Source organism: Callionymus lyra, chromosome 12 (genome assembly GCF_982586985.1).
Source record: "Callionymus lyra chromosome 12, fCalLyr1.hap1.1, whole genome shotgun sequence".
Classification (NCBI taxonomy): domain Eukaryota; kingdom Metazoa; phylum Chordata; class Actinopteri; order Syngnathiformes; family Callionymidae; genus Callionymus; species Callionymus lyra.
Genome location: NC_141829.1, coordinates 6,942,259 through 6,962,907, shown reverse-complemented (window position 1 = coordinate 6,962,907; position 20,649 = coordinate 6,942,259). Strand labels below are relative to the sequence as shown.

General features: G+C 36.6%; 1 protein-coding gene across 5 annotated transcripts in view; it reads right to left on the bottom strand.

Annotated features, from left to right (window-relative positions):
* Positions 1-19,047, bottom strand: part of parp4 (poly (ADP-ribose) polymerase family, member 4) — a 65,757-nt gene extending 46,710 nt beyond the window's left edge. For all 5 annotated transcript variants that reach the window (XM_087804483.1, XM_087804481.1, XM_087804482.1 and 2 more), the window contains exons 1-15: positions 18,981-19,047; positions 16,341-16,468; positions 16,054-16,267; positions 14,737-14,821; positions 14,591-14,669; positions 14,415-14,519; positions 14,063-14,209; positions 10,270-10,407; positions 8,682-8,846; positions 5,947-6,098; positions 5,685-5,837; positions 3,772-3,870; positions 3,515-3,698; positions 1,180-1,321; positions 936-1,072 (exon numbers count right to left, since the gene is read on the bottom strand). In XM_087804483.1, the coding sequence (XP_087660609.1) occupies positions 936-1,072; positions 1,180-1,321; positions 3,515-3,698; positions 3,772-3,870; positions 5,685-5,837; positions 5,947-6,098; positions 8,682-8,846; positions 10,270-10,407; positions 14,063-14,209; positions 14,415-14,519; positions 14,591-14,669; positions 14,737-14,821; positions 16,054-16,267; positions 16,341-16,466 (1,926 nt within the window). In that variant the 5' untranslated portion in view covers positions 16,467-16,468; positions 18,981-19,047. The remainder of the gene's footprint in view (positions 1-935; positions 1,073-1,179; positions 1,322-3,514; positions 3,699-3,771; positions 3,871-5,684; positions 5,838-5,946; positions 6,099-8,681; positions 8,847-10,269; positions 10,408-14,062; positions 14,210-14,414; positions 14,520-14,590; positions 14,670-14,736; positions 14,822-16,053; positions 16,268-16,340; positions 16,469-18,980) is intronic.
* Between the last annotated feature and the right edge of the window lie 1,602 nt (positions 19,048-20,649).

The following is a 20,649-nucleotide window of genomic DNA, read 5'->3' as shown; positions in this document are numbered from 1 at the left end:
CACAACACCAGAGTCAAGTACTCGACAATCATACATATATATATACTTGTTACTACAGTATCACAACACCAGAGTAAAGTACTGGACAATACTACACATATATACTTGTTACTACACTATCACAACACCAGAGTCAAGTACTGGACAATACTACACATATATACTTGTTACTACACTATCACAACACCAGAGTCAACTACTGGACAATACTACACATATATACTTGTTACTATACTATCAAAACACCAGAGTCAAGTACTCGACAATACTACAGATATATACTTGTTACTACACTATCACAACACCAGAGTCAAGTACTCGACAATACTACACATATATACTTGTTACTACACTATCACAACACCAGAGTCAAGTACTCCACAATACTACACATATATACTTGTTAGTACACTATCACAACACCAGAGTCAAGTACTGGACAATACTACACATATATACTTGTTACTACACTATCACAACACCAGAGTCAAGTACTGGACAATACTACACATATATACTTGTTACTACACTATCACAACACCAGAGTCAAGTACTGGACAATACAACACATATATACTTGTTACTACACTATCACAACACCAGAGTCAAGTACTGGACAATACTACACATATATACTTGTTACTACACTATCACAACACCAGAGTCAAGTACTGGACAGTACTACACATATATCCTTGTTACTACACTATCACAACACCAGAGTCAAGTACTGGACAATACTACACATATATACTTGTTAGTACAGTATCACAATATATCGTATAGTTGCCCTTGTATGGTACTGATAAATCTTTTATGACTTAAAAAAAAAAAAAATCAACGATTAAAATATCATCACATTATTTTTTGACGTAAATTAATTTCAATAAACCATGATAATGCTTGAATAAACTTATTTGACTTAATCCACCGACCTGAGAGAGCAGATCCTGCAGCTTGCACTTCACATTGACTGCCTCTAGAGGGAGCTGCTGCCCCGAGCTGTCCAGCAGTCCCGCCTTCATGTCCTTCTTTACGTCAGAGATCCCTGCGTCTCCCTCGGAAACCGTCGCTGAAAACACACACATCGCCGCAGAAGAATTTAATCTATAAATATGATGCTATTAATGCAAGAGGTTTTAAAAAAAAAAAGATGAATGTAATCGCAACAGTTCTCACAGTCGCCAGCAGAGGGCAGCGCCGGCTCATCACTCAAGTCGAAGACGGGACTGAACTTCTTGACGTAGTCTGTGGAGAGACTGAATCTGACCACGTACTTCAGCCTCACTTGATCAGGACTGTAGACCACGAACTCGTCATGCTAAAGGATGAGATCAGACAAATGCATTTAAAAGATGAAAAGAAAGTGATTCTGCAGGTTCAAGTATCCCAGGAGATAAGAAACATCACATTAAGGGATCAGGTGTTGAGGCTCGGAGTGCTCTGGAAAGAGATATGTGATCTAATGAGAGCCGAGAATGTTTCCGAGTACATGTTTCCTGACACTGAGTGTCTCTTATCTTCTCAATTTTATCGGTGTAAAAATCTAGAAATGTCATTATTGAAAGCGAATCAAGAACGATGGATGGAAAAAAAAGGGTTTTAAATCTCAGACAAACAAGAAAAGACAAATGAGTTGCTGGTTTGATATTGTCAATAATAACATTACAAGAATTACTTTTGCAAACTACTGTACATTATTATGACTTACTTACTTTAAATCTACACTCATTTCAGAGCGTTTTCCAGTATTTTTTCTTTGTGGGGACTTTTTCGGCTTCACTTCATGGACTAAAACAAAAGTTTAAATAATAATATACCGATACACTATCTTATGGTTCAAATTTTAATAAAGAATTTATAAAATATAACATTTCTTTTTTTTTTTTTATTCAAATATTCCTCTTCTTGTCTGTATTGCAATTAAACTTCAGTCATTACGTCCTCAGCAGCCAAAGGAAAGAAATAAATCCTGCGAGATCCCTCTGACGACTGAGGACGAGAGGATACAGTGGAGATACAGCAGCATCTAAAGCTGATGTTGGGACATATATATTAAGTTTTAAAACATAGACTTAGGAAAAGATAAATACACTTAAATAATCCAATTTTTTTTCCCACGCTAACGTATTGATAATCAAAATCACTATAAATTTTATTTTATCTTATATATATATATATATATATATACTGTATATATATATATATACTGTATATATATATATATATATATATATATATACTGTATATATATATATATATATATATATATTTTTAGACTTCTTTAACTGTCATGCCACAGAAAAATACAGCAGTGAATCTGGCAATAAAATTTCGTTTCTTGGCAACCGTTTAAAAACACAGCATAGAGGGAAAGTACGTAAAAAGTATAACAATTTTAATTTACATATTTCAAATCATATTTGAAATTCAATAAAGTAATTCATATTTTAAACTAAAATGAACAAGCGTAGAAATCAATGTAGAAGCAGTTTTCATTCTTGCTGTAGTTGCAGCTCTAATGACGAAGACAATTATATTAGAATAAATAGTAGTAGTTTTAGTTAAAGAAATAATGATAATTATTAATATTTATATCATCAATACTAAGCAAGTGAATTAGTGGAGCCAGGAATGTCCCTATAGTGGCATTTGATTTTGCATTCATCTCGTGCACATGTGTCGAATCTGGCCCGTCAGTCATTTTATGTGGGCTGTCGAATGTTTTTATCTGACTCAAGTGGGCCATTTGTATTAATTCTGGTTATCCTTACTGACCTCAAACCTATTTTATGAGAACAAGATGCCAAAAAATCTGTCAAAATGTTGGTCAGCAACGAAGCCACACTGTACTCAAAGGACCTTATAGCCGGAAAAACACAGTAGATTTTATAGTTAATTTTAGTTAAAGAACGACAAGCAAACGATCGGTTAATTGAGCCTCTGAGAATGAAAAGGAAATTTAACTAAGTGCAATGTAATGAAACCTTTGATGAGTTGTTGACATCTTTCAAGTGTGACGTGTGTTACTAAAGGTTCTAGCGTATGGAAGTAAATGTGTGCCATCGGACTTTGAAAATTAATTTTCGAAAAACCAAATGTTTACAGCATCAAAATCAGAATTTTAATTGAAAAAAAAAGTGATTTTTAGCTGTTTATTTTCAATTCATGAATGTTTAAAATAACTTAAAAAATATTCAGTGTAAACAATGTAAATGTGAATAAATTAATTGTAAAAAAAATTCAGTGTTAAAATCTCCTAGTTTTTCTCCTAGCCATGATGTTACCAAATTTCTTACGCTGAATTTCGTCACATTTAAACCTTTTTTTTAAATTTACATTTAATCTTTAATATATAATAATGTATGCATGCACAAAAGAAAGACAAATGTGGCTTGAAAAATCAGGTCTGATTTTGATGCTGTAAAAATTGATTAAAAATTCATATTCAAAGTGATAGTTCCATGCTACTAAGTGAACCTCCCGTTAGCAGTTGCACGCATCCACGACTTACAGTAAATTCAGATGCAAGACTTTTCTCTTTGGGGACCGCGTGCACGCTGGCGTACCCCTCAGGGGCCTGCGTCAGCGACTCGTCCACCCTGTAGACGTCCTTACATGCACCCAGAGCCACGTCACACACCAGCATGAGCCGAGAGCCGTCCGTGGAGCTGGGTTTGGAGTAGCCGACGCAGGTCCTGCTCGGGCGGTCGAGGAAAATGTCACGCGTTAATAGTCAAGATCACCGGGATCGAAAATTGAACATCAGACCTCATGGAGTCGGTGAAATAGATGCCGCCACCGAGTTTTCCAGCATCCGTTCTAGTTATCCCATGATCCTCCACTCCAACACGAGGCAGCAGCAGACCGCTGAGAAAGAAAGACACATCTTTATTTCATGGTCAATACAAGCATCATTTGCAAAAACCTGCTGTTTTTATTAATATTCACAGATGTTTTTATTTTCATTATTAGTTAACTAGACATGAGAGCAAAAGCTTAAACAGTAAGTAGAAATAGTGCTTATGAAGCTTTGATAGCATCAGCAATTTGTTGTAGTTATTGTTGTTGTATTTGGTTTGGGAATAAGACCACCAAGTTGTATTAGTTTCAGTGGTTGTAGTTGTAGCAGTAAGCATATCAATTATGAAAATATTATGAGAGAAACGGTGGTAAATAAAGAAGTTGTGGTCATGACTGTGATGATGGAATCAGAGGTTATGTAGAAATATGCGTTAGCAAAATCAGTAGCAATAGCAGTAGCGGTTGTTCATAGCAAAAGTAATAGTAGTAACAATAGCAGCAGCAGTTGTAGCAGTAGCAATGGCAGTAACAGTAGCAGTAGCAGTCATTTGTAGCGAAAGCAATAGAAATAGAAATAGCAGTAGCAATAGCAGCCATTCATAGCAAAAGAAGAATCAGTAGCAGAAGCAATAGCAATAGCAATAGCAATAGCAATAGCAATAGCAATAGCAATAGCAATAGCAATAGCAATAGCAATAGCAATAGCAGTCGTAGCAGTAGTAATAGCAGTGACAGTAGCACTAGCAGTAGCAGAAGCCGTAGCAATAGCAAAAGCAATAGCAGTAGCAGTAGCAGTAGCAATTGTAATAGCGGTAACAGTAGCAATAGCAGTAGTAGTCATTCGTAGCTAAAGCAATATAAATAGCAGTAGCTGTAGCAATAGCAGTAGTTCATAGCAAAATAAATAGCAGAAACAGTAGCAGTAGCATTAGCATTAGCATTAGCAGTTGCAGTAGCAGTAGCAGTATTAGTTGTTTGTAGCAGTAGCAACAGCAGTAGCAATAGCAGTTGTTCGTAGCTGCAGCAACAGCAGTAGTAATAGCAATAGCAATAGCAGTAGTAATAGCAACAGCAGTTGTTCGAGCAGTAGAAACAGCGGTAGTAATAGCTATAGCGGCAACAGCAGTAGCAATAGCAATAGCAATAGCAGTTGTTCGTAGCAGTAGAAACAGCAGTAGCAATAGCAGTAGCAGTAGCAGTAGCAATAGTAGTTGTTCGAGCAGTAGCAACAGCGGTAGTAATAGCTGTAGCAGCAACAGCAGTAGCAATAGCAGTAGCAATAGCAATAGCAGTAGCAATAGCAACAGCAGTTGTTCGAGCAGTAGCAACAGCGGTAGTAATAGCTATAGCGGCAACAGCAGTAGCAATAGCAGTAGTAGTCATTCGTAGCTAAAGCAATAGAAATAGCAGTGGCAGTAGCAATAGCAGTTGTTCGAGCAGTAGCAACAGCAGTAGCAATTGCAGTTGTTCATAGCAGTAGCAACAGCAGTAGCAATATCAGTAGCAGTAGCAGTAGCAGTAGCAGTAGCAGTAGCAACAGCAGTAGCAATAGCAGTAGCAGTAGCAATAGCAGTTGTTCGTAGCAGTAGCAACAGCAGTAGCAATAGCAGTAGCAGTAGCAATAGTAGTTGTTCGAGCAGTAGCAACAGCGGTAGTAGTAGCTGTAGCAGCAACAGCAGTAGCAATAGCAATAGCAGTTGTTCATAGCAGTAGCAATAGCACTAGCAGTTGTTCGAGCAGTAGCAGTAGCAATAGTAATAGCAATAGCAATAGCAGCAGAATTTTAAATAATCAGGATGTGAGAAAAATGTGCTTTTATTTGCTGAGCTGCAGTAACTGTGAGTGGCAGGAGTCGTTGACATGCGTCAGTGTGATCTCACCGAGACAGAATCCCGACAAAGCTGCTGGCACTGGACGAGTGGAACAGAGGCTTGATGTTCCCAAGATTACTCTTGAAAGTCTGAAGTTCAACACCTCTGGTAACGCGCAGTATTTGATGGATATTTACGTTTCCGTCCAACATGTTGTTCCAACTAGAGAAAACACATTGGCTTTGTTTAATGCACATGTTTTTGTGGTCCACATATCGAAAAATGATGAATGAAATAGAAGTGGAAAAACACATTTGAAGCAAAGCAGTACCTCTGTTCAAGTAGAGAATCGACATTTTGAAATTCAGAACTGTTTTTGGGAACCTCTTCAATGTTGCACCGAAGTGCACGATATTTCCCCAGGCAGGACTGGACCGAGCTACTCATCGTCATCTCTCTCAAGTTCAGAACATCCCTGATGACCTGCACAAGGAGTGAGAAAGAGAGAGTGGAAAAAAGATGAAAACGTACAGTATGATGAATTCCATGTAACTCAAATGTAAAGCAATAGTACTGTAGTCTCTACTGAAAATGTTGACAATTACAATCACCGTTAGATATGGGTACAGAAATGTGCTTACAGTGCAGAAGAGTTTGACAGCTAATTGGATTTTGGTTGTACTGACTGTTCTCAAAACGGTTAAATGTGGTATACAGTGCTCCGAAATTGGTCAAAAACCTTTAATATGACTTTGATAATCTATGAATATGCATCACAGCTAAAGCTCCACGTGGTGGCGCAATATAACATCTGAGTGGCGGCGTAGTATATCATCTGAGTGGTGGCGTAGTATATCATCTGAGTGGTGGCGTAGTATATCATCTGAGTGGTGGCGTAGTATAACATCTGAGTGGCGACGTAGTATATCATCCGCGTGGTGGCGTAGTATAACATCTGCGTGGTGGCGTAGTATAGCATCCGCGTGGTGGCGTAGTATATCATCTGAGTGGTGGCGTAGTATATCATCTGAGTGGTGGCGTAGTATATCATCCGCGTGGTGGCGTAGTATAACATCTGCGTGGCGGCGTAGTATATCATCTGAGTGGTGGCGTAGTATATCATCTGAGTGGTGGCGTAGTATATCATCTGAGTGGTGGCGTAGTATAACATCTGAGTGGCGACGTAGTATATCATCCGCGTGGTGGCGTAGTATAACATCTGCGTGGGGGCGTAGTATAGCATCCGCGTGGTGGCGTAGTATATCATCTGAGTGGTGGCGTAGTATAACATCTGCGTGGCGGCGTAGTATAGCATCTGCGTGGTGGCGTAGTATATCATCTGCGTGGCGGCGTAGTATAGCATCTGCGTGGTGGCGTAGTATATCATCTGCGTGGCGGCGTAGTATAGCATCTGCGTGGTGGCGTAGTATAGCATCTGCGTGGTGGCGTAGTATATCATCTGCGTGGCGGCGTAGTATAACATCTGCGTGGTGGCGTAGTATATCATCTGCGTGGCGGCGTAGTATATCATCTGAGTGGTGGCGTAGTATAACATCTGCGTGGTAGCGTAGTATAACATCTGCGTGGCGGCGTAGTATAGCATCTGCGTGGTGGCGTAGTATATCATCTGCGTGGCGGCGTAGTATAGCATCTGCGTGGTGGCGTAGTATATCATCTGAGTGGTGGCGTAGTATAACATCTGCGTGGCGGCGTTGTATATCATCTGAGTGGTGGCGTAGTATAGCATCTGCGTGGTGGCGTAGTATATCATCTGCGTGGCGGCGTAGTATAGCATCTGCGTGGTGGCGTAGTATATCATCTGAGTGGTGGCGTAGTATAGCATCTGCGTGGTGGTGTAGTATAGCATCTGCGTGGTGGCGTAGTATAACATCTGCGTGGCGGCGTAGTATAGCATCCGCGTGGTGGCGTAGTATAACATCTGCGTGGCGGCGTAGTATAGCATCCGCGTGGTGGCGTAGTATAACATCTGCGTGGTGGCGTAGTATAGCATCCGCGTGGTGGTGTAGTATAACATCTGCGTGGCGGCTTGGTATAGCATCCGCGTGGCGGCGTAGTATAGCATCCTGGTTGCAGCGAAGTATATCATCCGCTTGGTGGCGTAGTATAACATCCGCGTGGTATAACATCCGAGTAGCGGCGTAGTATATCATCCGCGTGGCGGCGTAGTATAAAAACCGCGTTGCAGCGTGAGTATAAAAACCGCGTGGTGGCGTAGTATAGCATCCTCGTGGCGGCGTAGTATAGTATCCTCGTGGCGGCTTACTACGTGTGTCGGCTTAGTAAAGCAACCGCGTGGCGGTGTAGTATATCATTGATGTGGCAGCGTAGTACGTGTGGCAGCGTAGTATATCATCCTCGTGGTGGCGTAGTATAGCATCCTCGTGGCGGCGTAGTATAGCATCGATGTGGCGGCGTAGTACGTGTGGCGGCTTAGGAAAGCAACCGCGTGTTATACTACAGAGGTAGTATTACCCTGCGTGTCTTCGTACTATTACTCCGCTCCAGTCATTTATTTACGATTCTCACAAAAACTTGAGAGAAGTTAAGGAAACGCCATATGTTCTATAAATTTATTCCGGTTTCCGCGTTTCATCCTTTCGCCGTCCATCAGGATGAATCAAACCTCCTCAGTTGTACGTCCTGAGCAGCTGCCACAGCTTCTTCCCGGTGAATAATGCCGCACATTCACACGAGAAGGAGATCATTTTGCATCGCTAACTCCCTCAAACTCATCACAAATACATGTAATGCTGTTACACTTATCCACGGGCAAAAAGAAGCGAGATTAATTTCAAACACAAAGCCCTGGAATTGTGAAACAAAACTCTTTGGATTTGAGCAAACAAGAAGTTGTTACGGTGCCCATGTAGAACACTGTAATTAAATTAGGACCTTATCAGTGGAGCCAGAAGGGTGGAAGACAGATGACTGAGGAAGCCTGATAAGCAACCGTCGGAGGCTGATTTATTAAAAAATCTTTGTGTGCGAGTGTGAAGCTCTTTGATCGGTGAAAACAATACACTCGTCATGAGCCGATGGAAATACCTGACACAGGTCCAGCTTCTTGGATACAGAACTTTGAGTATCTCTAGGGATGGTTTCGATGGGCAGGAGAGAATCGGCGGCGAGCTGCAGCAAGATCGCCTCATGTAAGTTGGACTTCTTCCATTCTCTCTGTGCTTGGATCAGCAGCCCCTCGACTCGACTCACCTGGAGGAGAAAGAAACGAAAGACTCGGTCGTGTTTTCTCGCTGTAATGAACCGACACATAATCTCATTGACTCGTTTTAAATAAGTGACAATCCTTGCAAAGCAGTTTAGCTCCACCAGGAAAAAAACACAATTATAGCAGAAACTATCGCTGATTACATCCCTGTATATTGAAATTAAACCTTACACAACACTAACAAATATACTCTATTTCTCCTGCTATTGCTTTTGCTGTTCCTAGTGCTACTGCTAATTCTATTTATTTTGCTATTGATACTGCTATTTCTATTGCTATTACTATTGCTATAACTTTTGCTGCTACTGATATTTATATAGCTTTTGCTGTTGCTATTGCTACTGCTACTGCTGTTGCTATAGCTTTTGTTATTTTTGCTATTTCTATTTCTCCTGCTATTGCAATAGCTTTTGCTGTTGCTAGTGCTACTGCTATTTCTTTTGCTGTTGCTAGTGCTACTCCTATTTCTATTGTTGTTGCTATTGCTATTGCTGTTGCTACTGCTACTGCTAGTGATATTGCTACTGCTCTTGCTGTAGCTTTTGCTGTTGCTATAGCTTTTGCTGTTGCTACTGCTATTGCCACTGCTGTTGCTATAGCTTTTGCTGTTGCTTCTGCTATTTATATTGCTATTGCTACTGATGTTGCTATAGCTTTTGCTAGTGCTACTGCTATGTCTATTGCTGTTACTATTGCTACTGCTGTTGCAATAGCTTTTGCTAGTGCTAGTGCTAGTGCTAGTGCTAGTGCTAGTGCTACTGCTACTGCTATTGCTATTGCTTTTGCTGTTGCTACTGCTACTGATGTTGATATAGCTTTTGCTATTGCTATTGAAACTGCTATAGATACTTATATTAACTAATTTGCTTGTATTTTTCGGTTGAAAATGCATCCAAAGTAAGACACAATTTAAGGCTTGGTTAATAAGAAATTGTGCTTTTAAATAAACAATACATAGTATAGCTATTTGCAAGTTCAAATATTCCACTTCTTGACATGATCTTCTTTACATTAAAAAATAAAGTGTAAGTTCCCTTTCAGGGAACCATTATATAGTCAACCAAACACACAATCTAATTATAATGAAAAAAATAATGTTATACTCAGAGTCAAAGTGAAAACTTTGTGTCAAAACTGTGTGAAAGTCTTGAAACATCTGTTGCCACAATTTATTAAACAAAAAAGTCTCTTCAAGCTGTGAAATTCTATTGTGAATTCATGTCAAAATGTTACTTAGTGCGGATTTAAAACCATATATTATTTAGTCTGGACACTACAGTATGACAGATCTGGTGAAGCACTTAATAATCTGGCCGTGAATGTACAAAACAGTTTTGTGTGTTTTCGCACAGAGTAGACAGTGTCAGATTAATCCTCTAACATAGAAATCAATAGGCGGCTTCTTACATCATCGATGCTGACTCTGTCGATCGGGTCTTGGAGGGTGTTGTTAAGGCAACCGTGGGCTTCGGTCCACAGCAGCTCCACAAACACACCCACACTGTGCGACAACACTCCAGTGCTCAGCTTCTCCTCCAGCAGCAGCTGTCGATAAAACAATGACCGGAGAGATGAACACGAGCAAAGAAAGAAGTGGAGGCGACCATGAGGAAGACCTGATTTATTTAAGAATATAGTTTTTTTTGTGAAAGTAGTTTAAAGGGATTTTACGGGGTTACTATCACGGGGTTATCAATAAAGTTGTACCTTACCTTTTACCTTACCATACCTTACAGATCAAGTTAAATTCAAGAATTTTTATTATAATCTGAAAATAAATTTAAGACCAACTCGACATTCACCAGAATTAAAAAGACAAAAAAGAAAAAAAACAAAACGAAATATGCCTCGTTCATGCTGCCTGGTACCGTTTTCAGCTATCAAGAAAATGTTGGTCGGACAATCAATACTCTTTCACTTAAATTGACAATTCTAATGTTGCCTAAACTTCCGAAAATACTACATTAGATAGATAGACTTTACCACCACATGCATCTGTTCTTTTTAACATTTTTATTTAAGATATTTTAATGTCATTTAAGGGCTTGTTTTCACCTTCCAGAATTTGATGCCTTTTCAAACGTTTTAAGGATCCGTGGGAACTATGGGTGTGTATCACAATATGGCGCCAACGATATGATATATTGCGATGTATTGCGATACTGCAGTAACAAGGATATTTGTGTAGTATTGTCGAGTACTTGACTCTGGTGTTGTGATAGTGTAGTAACAAGGATATGTGTGTAGTATTGTCCAGTACTTGACTCTGGTGTTGTGATAGTGTAGTAATAAGTATATATGTGTAGTATTGTCCAGTACTTGACTCTGGTGTTGTGATACTGTAGTAACAAGTATATATGTGTAGTATTGTCGAGTACTTGACTCTGGTGTTGCAGAATTTACAGACCAGATGACTCTTGACAAAGTTGTAACTGCTTTCATTTGTTTTCAAACCAAAATATGTCCAAAAATCAGCTTTAAAAGCTGCTGGAGTCACTGTATCCTCTCGTCCTCAGTCTTCTTCTTCCTTTAGCTGTTGAGGACAGAATTACTGACTCTCGTAACCTCTCGTTTGCCCAGATTTCAGAGTAACTTTATAAAGTAATGAGTTCAAAACATGGTCATGATGAGGAACTTACTGTATCTTGGAGAGGAATAGTAAACATTTACAACAAATAACAATTCAATAAATGTTAAACACTATTCCAAAGTGTCCAGTTCAAAACATACAAACAAATTAAAATGTTAAAATAAAAATATAATTTAGTAAATGTTATCGGTGTACATTTTGACGGTTAAAGGGAGTATTTGAGTTTTTATAATGCAATGAATAAAGTATTTCATTTGAGTATATGCAAATAATGTACTTGATTGGGTGTATTTACAACAAATAAAAAGAAAACTAGTAAGTAGTAGTTATATATTTAGATGGTGTAATTCTGAGGAATTGGTACAATAAGGAAAGTAAAAAAAAGAAATACTGTTTGAAGAGATAATTCCAGTGACATTTTTTAACATATATTGAAAATTGAATTGTATTTTTTTCTGTGTGTACATGTATACTGTTCCGGCTTCTCATGGTAGAAATACATCTTTCACGTCATTCACTCAATGATCTCCAGTCACCGAGGGGCGGGAAATTCAACTCAAATTATACATTTTTTCATCATTAAAAGCTCCATCATATTGGGACCACTTCACCTACGCAGCATCAAAAGACTACAGTTGTTGTCCAGACTGTGTGTAAAACACCATCTGATTTAATTCAATTTACACGGCTATATGATCTTATCTTGAAAAAAAAAAAAAGAAAAAGAAAGACAGCCTAAGGTCGACGATCAAATCGTCTGATCTGATTTCTTTCAGAATGTTGGCGAGCAGCCTTGATGCAGTATCCATGTATCCTCTGGTAGCCCGCCTCACCTTGATGGCCCCTCGGCTGCACTGGAGATGAAAACTGGCTTTGAAACGTCTTATCTCGGGAAGATTCGCTCGCCGACGTCACGCGCCAAAAATAAGCAACGACTCCACTTCTAAGAAATCTAATTTATTACGCTTTGTTTGCTTATTTTCTTTCCATTTTAGCCTCTACGTTGAGATGTTTTATTTCTCATCATCCACTAAATAAACCGGAGAATACTCCAAGATTCACGCGTCGCTCTATTTTCCCCGAGCTGACAAGTGAGCAGCAGCTGAAACAAGCCACGAGATTTTTTCTCCACGAGAAAAAGTTAAAATTAAATGTTTGATATATTTTGCATGATTGAGTTTGTGTTTATCCAAGCGTGTTCAAAACGCCGAAAGACTTTTTGAAAACACCAGCATAAGCCATTTGGCAAATAAGCATTCATATCCGTCAAGTCTTTTTTTTCATTAATGCATCCCTCGATAATAGCCGCAGACAAAACATCAATTATAAGCGGAAAGCGGACGTTCTCACATCAGAGGCGAAGCCGAGATGCGAGAGAAAGTTTTAGACCTTCAATGAGACGGAGGCGGAACTATTTACTCCGCTTTGCGAAGCCTTTTCACTCGTGGCGGATTTGAATCGAGTGCGAAGAAGGCAGAACGTTTATCATGAGTTTAATTCACAAACCAATATAAATATAATTAAAAATAAACTGCATTATTGACATTTGCAGATCTAACGTTGTTAAATATGACCACAATAACTCTCCAGAAATACACAATTTAAATGATTTGTACTACAGCTCTTATTCATTCAGAATTAAAACATTAACTCAAGATTTTAAAAAATAAAATAAGAAAATCCTTATGAGTTTCATGATATTATGTTTTTTAAATTGAATTTTTAAATTGCTAAAAGAACAAATGATGATCAAAGTTTTAGTGGATCCATCTGGATCAGCAAATCTTTTGAAGTGTAACTCTACTGCCACCTGCTGTTCGATTAATATATATTTATTGTTAATAATATATTGTAGTTAAAGCTGGAAAAAGGCATTCAATTAAATATATAGAGTACATTTCAGACCATTATTTTTCCTTTTATTTAGGTTAATTCAGTGAAATTGTCCGGAATAAATAGAGATAAAAAAGAAGTGTATGTGTGTATAGAGTGGTCCCTCGTTTATTGGGGTGTGTACTTTCTTAAAGCCCCCCCCCACAATTATTTAAATTTGTAGTTGCTACCATTTTATTTAATTTTTTTTTTAAATCGACAACATTTAACTGAACTACTTGCTATCCAACATCGCAAAATAATTAAAAAAGAATAATAAATAAAATATATAATAAAATATAAAAAAAAGAAAAAAAAAAAAAAGAATAATAAATAAAATATATAATAAAATATAAAAAAAACAACCCTCTCAGTTACCGTGACATGAACAACTCCCGTAATGCTTTGCCGCCCAGTCAACCAATCACAGCCGTCGATGACTTTTTACGATAAAGGCGTAGGATGTAAATATAGTATCGTTAGCGACCAATCGGCCATCGCAAAAATACAGTAGAAAGGCATCATGGGAGTTAACTGTTTTGCTTGGTGCTGACATTTTGAGCCTTTGGCAGCATAATACCTGAATCACCGCAGAGACTTTTTGATTCCTTTGTTTCAGAAAGTGTCATGAAATGAGCTCCTTGGCAGAGGTTTGTACTGTCTTAGTGCTGTTCTACTTTTTCTTCAGTGATGGAAAAACTGGAATCTACAATAGTTGAGAGTGATCCACAAACACACCTGCTGCAGAGGAGACGAGCACAGAGATGTGATCTCAGCAGGAACGTCCTTTCCCGTCTTCACATCCGAAGCCTTCAGCATCTCCATCATCGCTTTGTAAACCTCCACCGCCTCCTCAGAGGTTTCTGGGAACACCAGCATGTCTCTCTGTGGGGGAGGAACAAAGAGGGTTTCAGTGAAGCCAACAATCTAGATCTTTTTTTTCTAATACAACACAATTTAATTCTGTATTTATGGAGTAAATAAACAATATTATTGAATCCAGACCATAGAAATAAAGAGCCAGGAGTTTAAAATAAACTGACATAATTCAGTATTAATCAAAGTTAAGTCAGAAACAACAAAGACAAACCCGAGACTGTCTTTTTTCCAACACGTAGCGAACCAGACGAAACTTCTGGCCGTCGTCTCCACGACAACTCTGCAGCTCCAGAACGTACCACGTGTCGCTGCTCCCCTGGTGAATATTAAATACAAAGTACTCGCTGAGTTGCTGAAGGTAAAAGATGGTATTAATTACGTTGTTACCGTTTGGAAAATACTGTATTTGGCCACGTGGTAAAGGTCGGAAAAGTCCGGTAGATGCTGGTCGGTCTCCTTGTACACTCTGTGAGGAATAAGCGGGTCGGATTAAGACGGTTTGAAACGAAAAACCAAACTCAGGAGATACACACTTGAATTGATCCAAAACGGATCCTTGGACCTTCTCAGGCGCCGGCTTGGAGCGCTCGGACTTTTCAGGAGGAGGAACTTTGACGGCTGCAAAGAGAACAGAACCAACGTCGGATCCGCACATTAATATTTCACGTCCTTTAAGCCTCAGAGCTGAGAGGATTCATTTGATCGATTAATGGTCGAATAATGTGTTGATTTAAGTGCGTGTTGTTGTGTTGTTGGACTGGATTGTATCATCAGTGTGTGTTTGTTTTTACAAAACTCATTGAAATATTGACATTAGAAAATGATCTTAAACTCCGCCCACTGAAATCGCTTTGTTTTCCTGGAGATTAAATCTTGTTGACCATAACCACGCCCACTCTGCTTTGTTTGGTCAAACATCAAGGTTTGTCACTGCATGTAATCTATCCCGGAAGTCTCCACCTCCAAGGGACTCATTGTATAAACAAAGTGTGATCACAGCCGGCTGGAGGAGGAGTGAAACCATTATTACATCATAATGGACTCTCGTAACCTCTTGTTCGTCCAGATTCCAGAGCAACTTTATAAAGTAATAAGTTCCAAACATGGTCATGATGACAAAATTACTGCAACAACAAATAACAATTAAATAAATGTCAAACATTATTCCAAAGTATTCAGTACAAAAAATACAAACAAATGAAAATGTTAAAATAAAGATATAATTTAGTAAATGTTATCCGTGTACATTTTGACAGTTAAAGGGAGTATTTTAGTTTTTTATAATGTTATGAATTATAACTGAGTATTTCATTCAAGTATATGTAAATAATATAGTTGATTAGGTGTATTTACATCAAAAAAAAGAAAAAAAAGAAAATGAGTAAGTAGTTGAAAATGTATATAATTAGATGGTATAATCCTGAGGAATTGGTACAATAAGAAAAGTACAAAAAACAAATACTGTTGGAAGAGATAATTCCAGTGACATTTTTTAACATATATTGAAAATCTACTTTAGTTCTGTATTTCTTCTGTGTGTACATATTTACTTATTTGTATTGTTGTTTATATATTTATACTAAATAATGTATTATTGCGTTTAATTTCCATGTATTCTTTTTTTTAATTATCTGTATTTATTTATTATAATTCTGGTCTATAATAATTATTATTATTAGTATTTCTAAACGTGTATCTTAATATCATGAATTGTATTGAATCTTATTTTATTTAATTAAAATGGATTTTCATAGCCTTTTTTCTGCATCGCCTCCGTCTGTAGGACCATATTTTTTTTCTTCCGTTTCTCTGTTTCAATCTTGGCAGTAATTCCAGCAACATAATGGTACCTGGGGTCTTGAGAGGGGCTGCCGGTGCAGAGACGGCCTCAGAAGAAGCACCGGGCGATGATATATCCAGCTTGAAGTTATCCACGGGTAAAAGAACACCCGTCTCCACACAGCTGTGCACGTAATCCAGCGCCACCACGGGTATCTGGAACTTCTGGATGCGGTGAAGCCTGGAGAGCAGCTTGGACACGTCGTTGGTCACGACCAGGTTACACTGCGTGGATGAAGAAAAAACACTCGGCTTCACACGCTTGCAACATACGAATGTCGAACAAAGTAGATCCGACCTGTCGGTTGATGGCGTGGGTGATGTGGCCTCCGTTTTCTCTCACGGACGACTGTAGCTTTCCTCGTTCCTTAAAAGGAACGTTTTTCAGCTCCAGGAGCAAAGAAATGCTGTCGAACACAGCCATGTCTGTGGAGAAGAGAAGGAACAATCGTTTTTTGGTCGAGGAGGTTCCTGTGCTATTGCAGTATATTTTTTAAAGATAAAATATTCAATACTTATTTTTTTATTGCCCTAAGACAAAAACAAAAACCCCTGAGTTATACGTTTCATAACTTTAGGTTCTACGGATTGGTGCGAAGCCCTCTAATTGCTTCTCTACCGGTTAGAGGGCGGAGCACCACATGACGTAGAACCCGTGAGTTATACAGTATGTTTCATAACTTCAGGTTCTACGAATTGGTGCGAAGCCCTATAACCAGTAGTGAAGCAATTAGAGGGCGGTGCACCAAATGATGTAGAACTTGATTTAGCGAAATTAACACTAAATGTCAATTATGTAAGTAAAGTGTTCAGGAACATATTCAATACTTTTTTATTTTATTTCCCTAAAAAAAAAAACACAGGGATATTTTTTATTAAGATAAATATTTATGTAACTAAATATTTCAAATTAAAAGGAAATATGTTTGTACTATCAACACCAGGTTTGAAAAAATAATCTTATAATATACACAAAAATCAAAAACCTGAAACCAAATTGCATCCAAATTTTACTTGCGAAATTGAAGAAAATTGATTGAAAGTATTAAATTAAATTTAAAGTAAAAAAAGAAAAATGATTAACGTAATCTTGTCAGGTAATTGAACAGGAATTTGTAATCTTTAATTTGCCTTTTATATAGTGACGTTTTGTTGTTTAATATTAAAAAATGTATTAAAACAATCATAAATCTATCTTTATATCCATATTTAAAACATGTTTATACCGTTATGTTCTGGGAAAGTTGTGAAAAAAGACATCAAATTGTTTATAAATGACCTTATTTAGTAAAGATAAATATGAATAAATCTCCATTAAAACAACAAATAATTCATTTTGTATGAATTTTAATAATCATTTAAGAAAAACATAAACAAAAAAAAAGTTTCAATAGTTCATTGTATTTCTATGTTTATAAATACAGTCTGTAAGTTGCTATTAAATTGACACATTTTCGAGGTGGATAAGTTCAGTTTGCATTTTAAATTATTGAAATATAAAAAATTGATTAAAAAACGTTTATTTCATTAGAATTCAGTGCTTTTTATTTTTAATTTTGGTTTGTTTTTCTTAGGGGTAATAGAAAATATAGCGATATAATGAAATATTTCGTTCCACCGTCTATATTCGACAGCACTGTATATATTTCTAGCTATTTGATAGTGAATAGTTCAATAAAGTGTGTGTAAAACAAAATAATAACAAAATGCTATTAACATGCAAATATTCACAGCCTTTATCATGTTTGCTTTGGACATGATCAATTAAACTTCTGGCCTCTAGATGGCAGCAGAAATGACGTCCTCGCTCAGCTAAAGGAACGTTGAAATCCCGCGATTTCAAGGCGACTGAGGACGAGAGGATACAGTGACTCCAGCAACTTTTGAAGCTGATGTTTGGACATATTTTAGTTTGAAAACAAATGAAAGCAGTTACGACTTTGTGAAGAGTCATGTGGTCTGTAAATACTACAACACCAGAGTCAAGTACTGGACAATACTACACATATATACTTGTTACTACACTATCACAACACCAGAGTCAAATACTGGACAATACTACACATATATACTTGTTACTACACTATGACAACACCAGAGTCAAGTACTGGACAATACTACACATATATACTTGTTACTACACTATCACAACACCAGAGTCAAGTACTGGACAATACTACACATATATACTTGTTACTACACTATCACAACACCAGAGTCAAGTACTGGACAATACTACACATATATACTTGTTACTACACTATCACAACACCAGAGTCAAGTACTGGACAGTACTACACATATACTTGTTACTACAGTATTACTATATATCGTATCGTTGACCCTGTGATATGTATCGTATCGCCAAAATCATGACAATACACACAACTAGTTAATATTATTATTTGTTATTATACTGTTTCAATTAATGTTTAATATTATTTGTAACTTAACAAACTTTGTAGATTCTACTATTAGTTGCTAGTTTTACCGTATATACAATGTGCGCAACATGTTTTCTCTCTGATCAAACATTTATTTTTTGCATCATTTATACCGTTATGTTTATTTCAAAAGTTTTCCACGTTTATATGTATCTTTGTTGGAGTTTTATATATTTTTTAATTCGTCACCTCACACCAGGAAGTTGCCTCCCAGATTAAATATAGACTGCCAGGAATCGAAGGCGGAAGATGATTTAATTCATTATTATTTAAAAGCTTCGTCATTACAACTAAACAAAATTAGCTTTAAAAATTAACAATACACCGAAAAAAAACGAGAGAAACGTCATTTAATTTCACGTGTAACTGCGATTGACAACAGTGTTGACAGTCCAGACGCAGTTATTTGTCTTAACATGTGGACCAGTGGGTGTTTTCAGCAGCAAACATGAGTAAAGTGTAAAGAAATAAAGATGATAAAAGTCAGTTTTTACCTGATCTGTCTGTCAAACCTCAGGCAGACGATCAGCTGCACTTCCGGGTTGGGAAGTTAGTTCGCCTCAAAGTGTTTTTGCCAGAAGAAACTTCAGGAAGTGACGTCACGTGAGATCAGACGATCCCTAGATTCTTGATTAAATCATGGAAAAAAAATCAATGAATTCTTCTCTGGTTCTGGATTAATCCTTGAAACGAAAAAAAAGAAAGAATTTTCAATTATTAATCATAAAGGACTATACGAGTTATAATGAATGAAAAAACATAAATACAATAAAATTCGCTTTACTAATATTAAAATAATTACAATTTGGATTTACATCCTAAAATAAAATTAATAAAAAAACAAACCCGAATTGTTTAATTAAATATCTGACTACACAGAGATTCATCCATTTTAGGTAGAATCATTTTAAGTAAATCAACAGGTGTATCAATATTTGTTTATCCTGCCCTTAACCTTTAGTTTCAAGAGACTAAAGATAAATTAATACATTTAAATTAATATATTTAAGTTAACTTTGTATGGAACAATTAATATAATATAATCACTTTAAAAAAGACGTTTAGCAGCACCTAGAGGTGAAGGTGGTGTTGAACGTTGTTGTACTTTTATGATATAAATCGAACTTTTAATAAAATGGATTCAAATATTTTGTGAAATTACCTCCTTAAGGAAGTTAATTCATCAGAACAAATTTAGCAAATATAAGAAAACTACAATTCATTGTGTCTTGCGACTACAATGATTTAAATAAAAAAAAACTACCTGAAAATATTTTTGATGTTTATAAATAAATACTACTGGCTGCAAAAAAAAAAAAATCTACTCTACTTCTCACTATATATAACAGTTTTCTTTATTACATTACTAACAAAAATAATTCTTACAAAAAATGTTCTTGTCCGACTTAAAATAAAAATAAAAATAAAAATAAATAATTCAAATATTATGAGTTACTCATAGTTTCCCATAAATAAGTTATTATCAATAAAATACTAATCAATACCTGCAAAAATTACTCTACTCCTTAAAAGTAATTATAGTCCGCATAACATGAATAGATATGTGAGTCTATTTTGCAAAATAATAATAATAATAATAATAATAATAATAATAATAATAATAATAATAATAATAATATAGTTATAGAAAATTAACTCTCAAGGGTAAATACTTTTGGAATACATACATAAAGGATAAAAATGGATAAAAAACATGAGTTCTTACAAATAAATTTGCCATTTTGAATATAATTAAGGACAAGCAATTTAAAATGATTCACAACATTGAACCCACTGATACTTAAATATCCCCTGAGTTACATGTTTCATAACTTCAGGTTCTATGAATTGGTGTGAAGCCCTCTTAACAGTAGCGAAGCAGTTAGAGGGCGGAGCACCAAGTGACGTAGAACTTGATTAATCAAAACTAACACTTAATGTCAATAATGTAAAATACTGTTCAAATACAATTCAATACTTGTTTTTTATTGCCCTAAAACGAAAAAAAAAACACTGTTTTTATAGAGAGAATTATTAATGTAACTATATATCTCGAATTAAAGGTAATATTTTTGTATTATCAATACCAGGTTTTACAAAATAATCTATTAAAAGTATTAAATTAAGTTGAAAGTAAAAAATAAAATGATGAACGTGATCTAC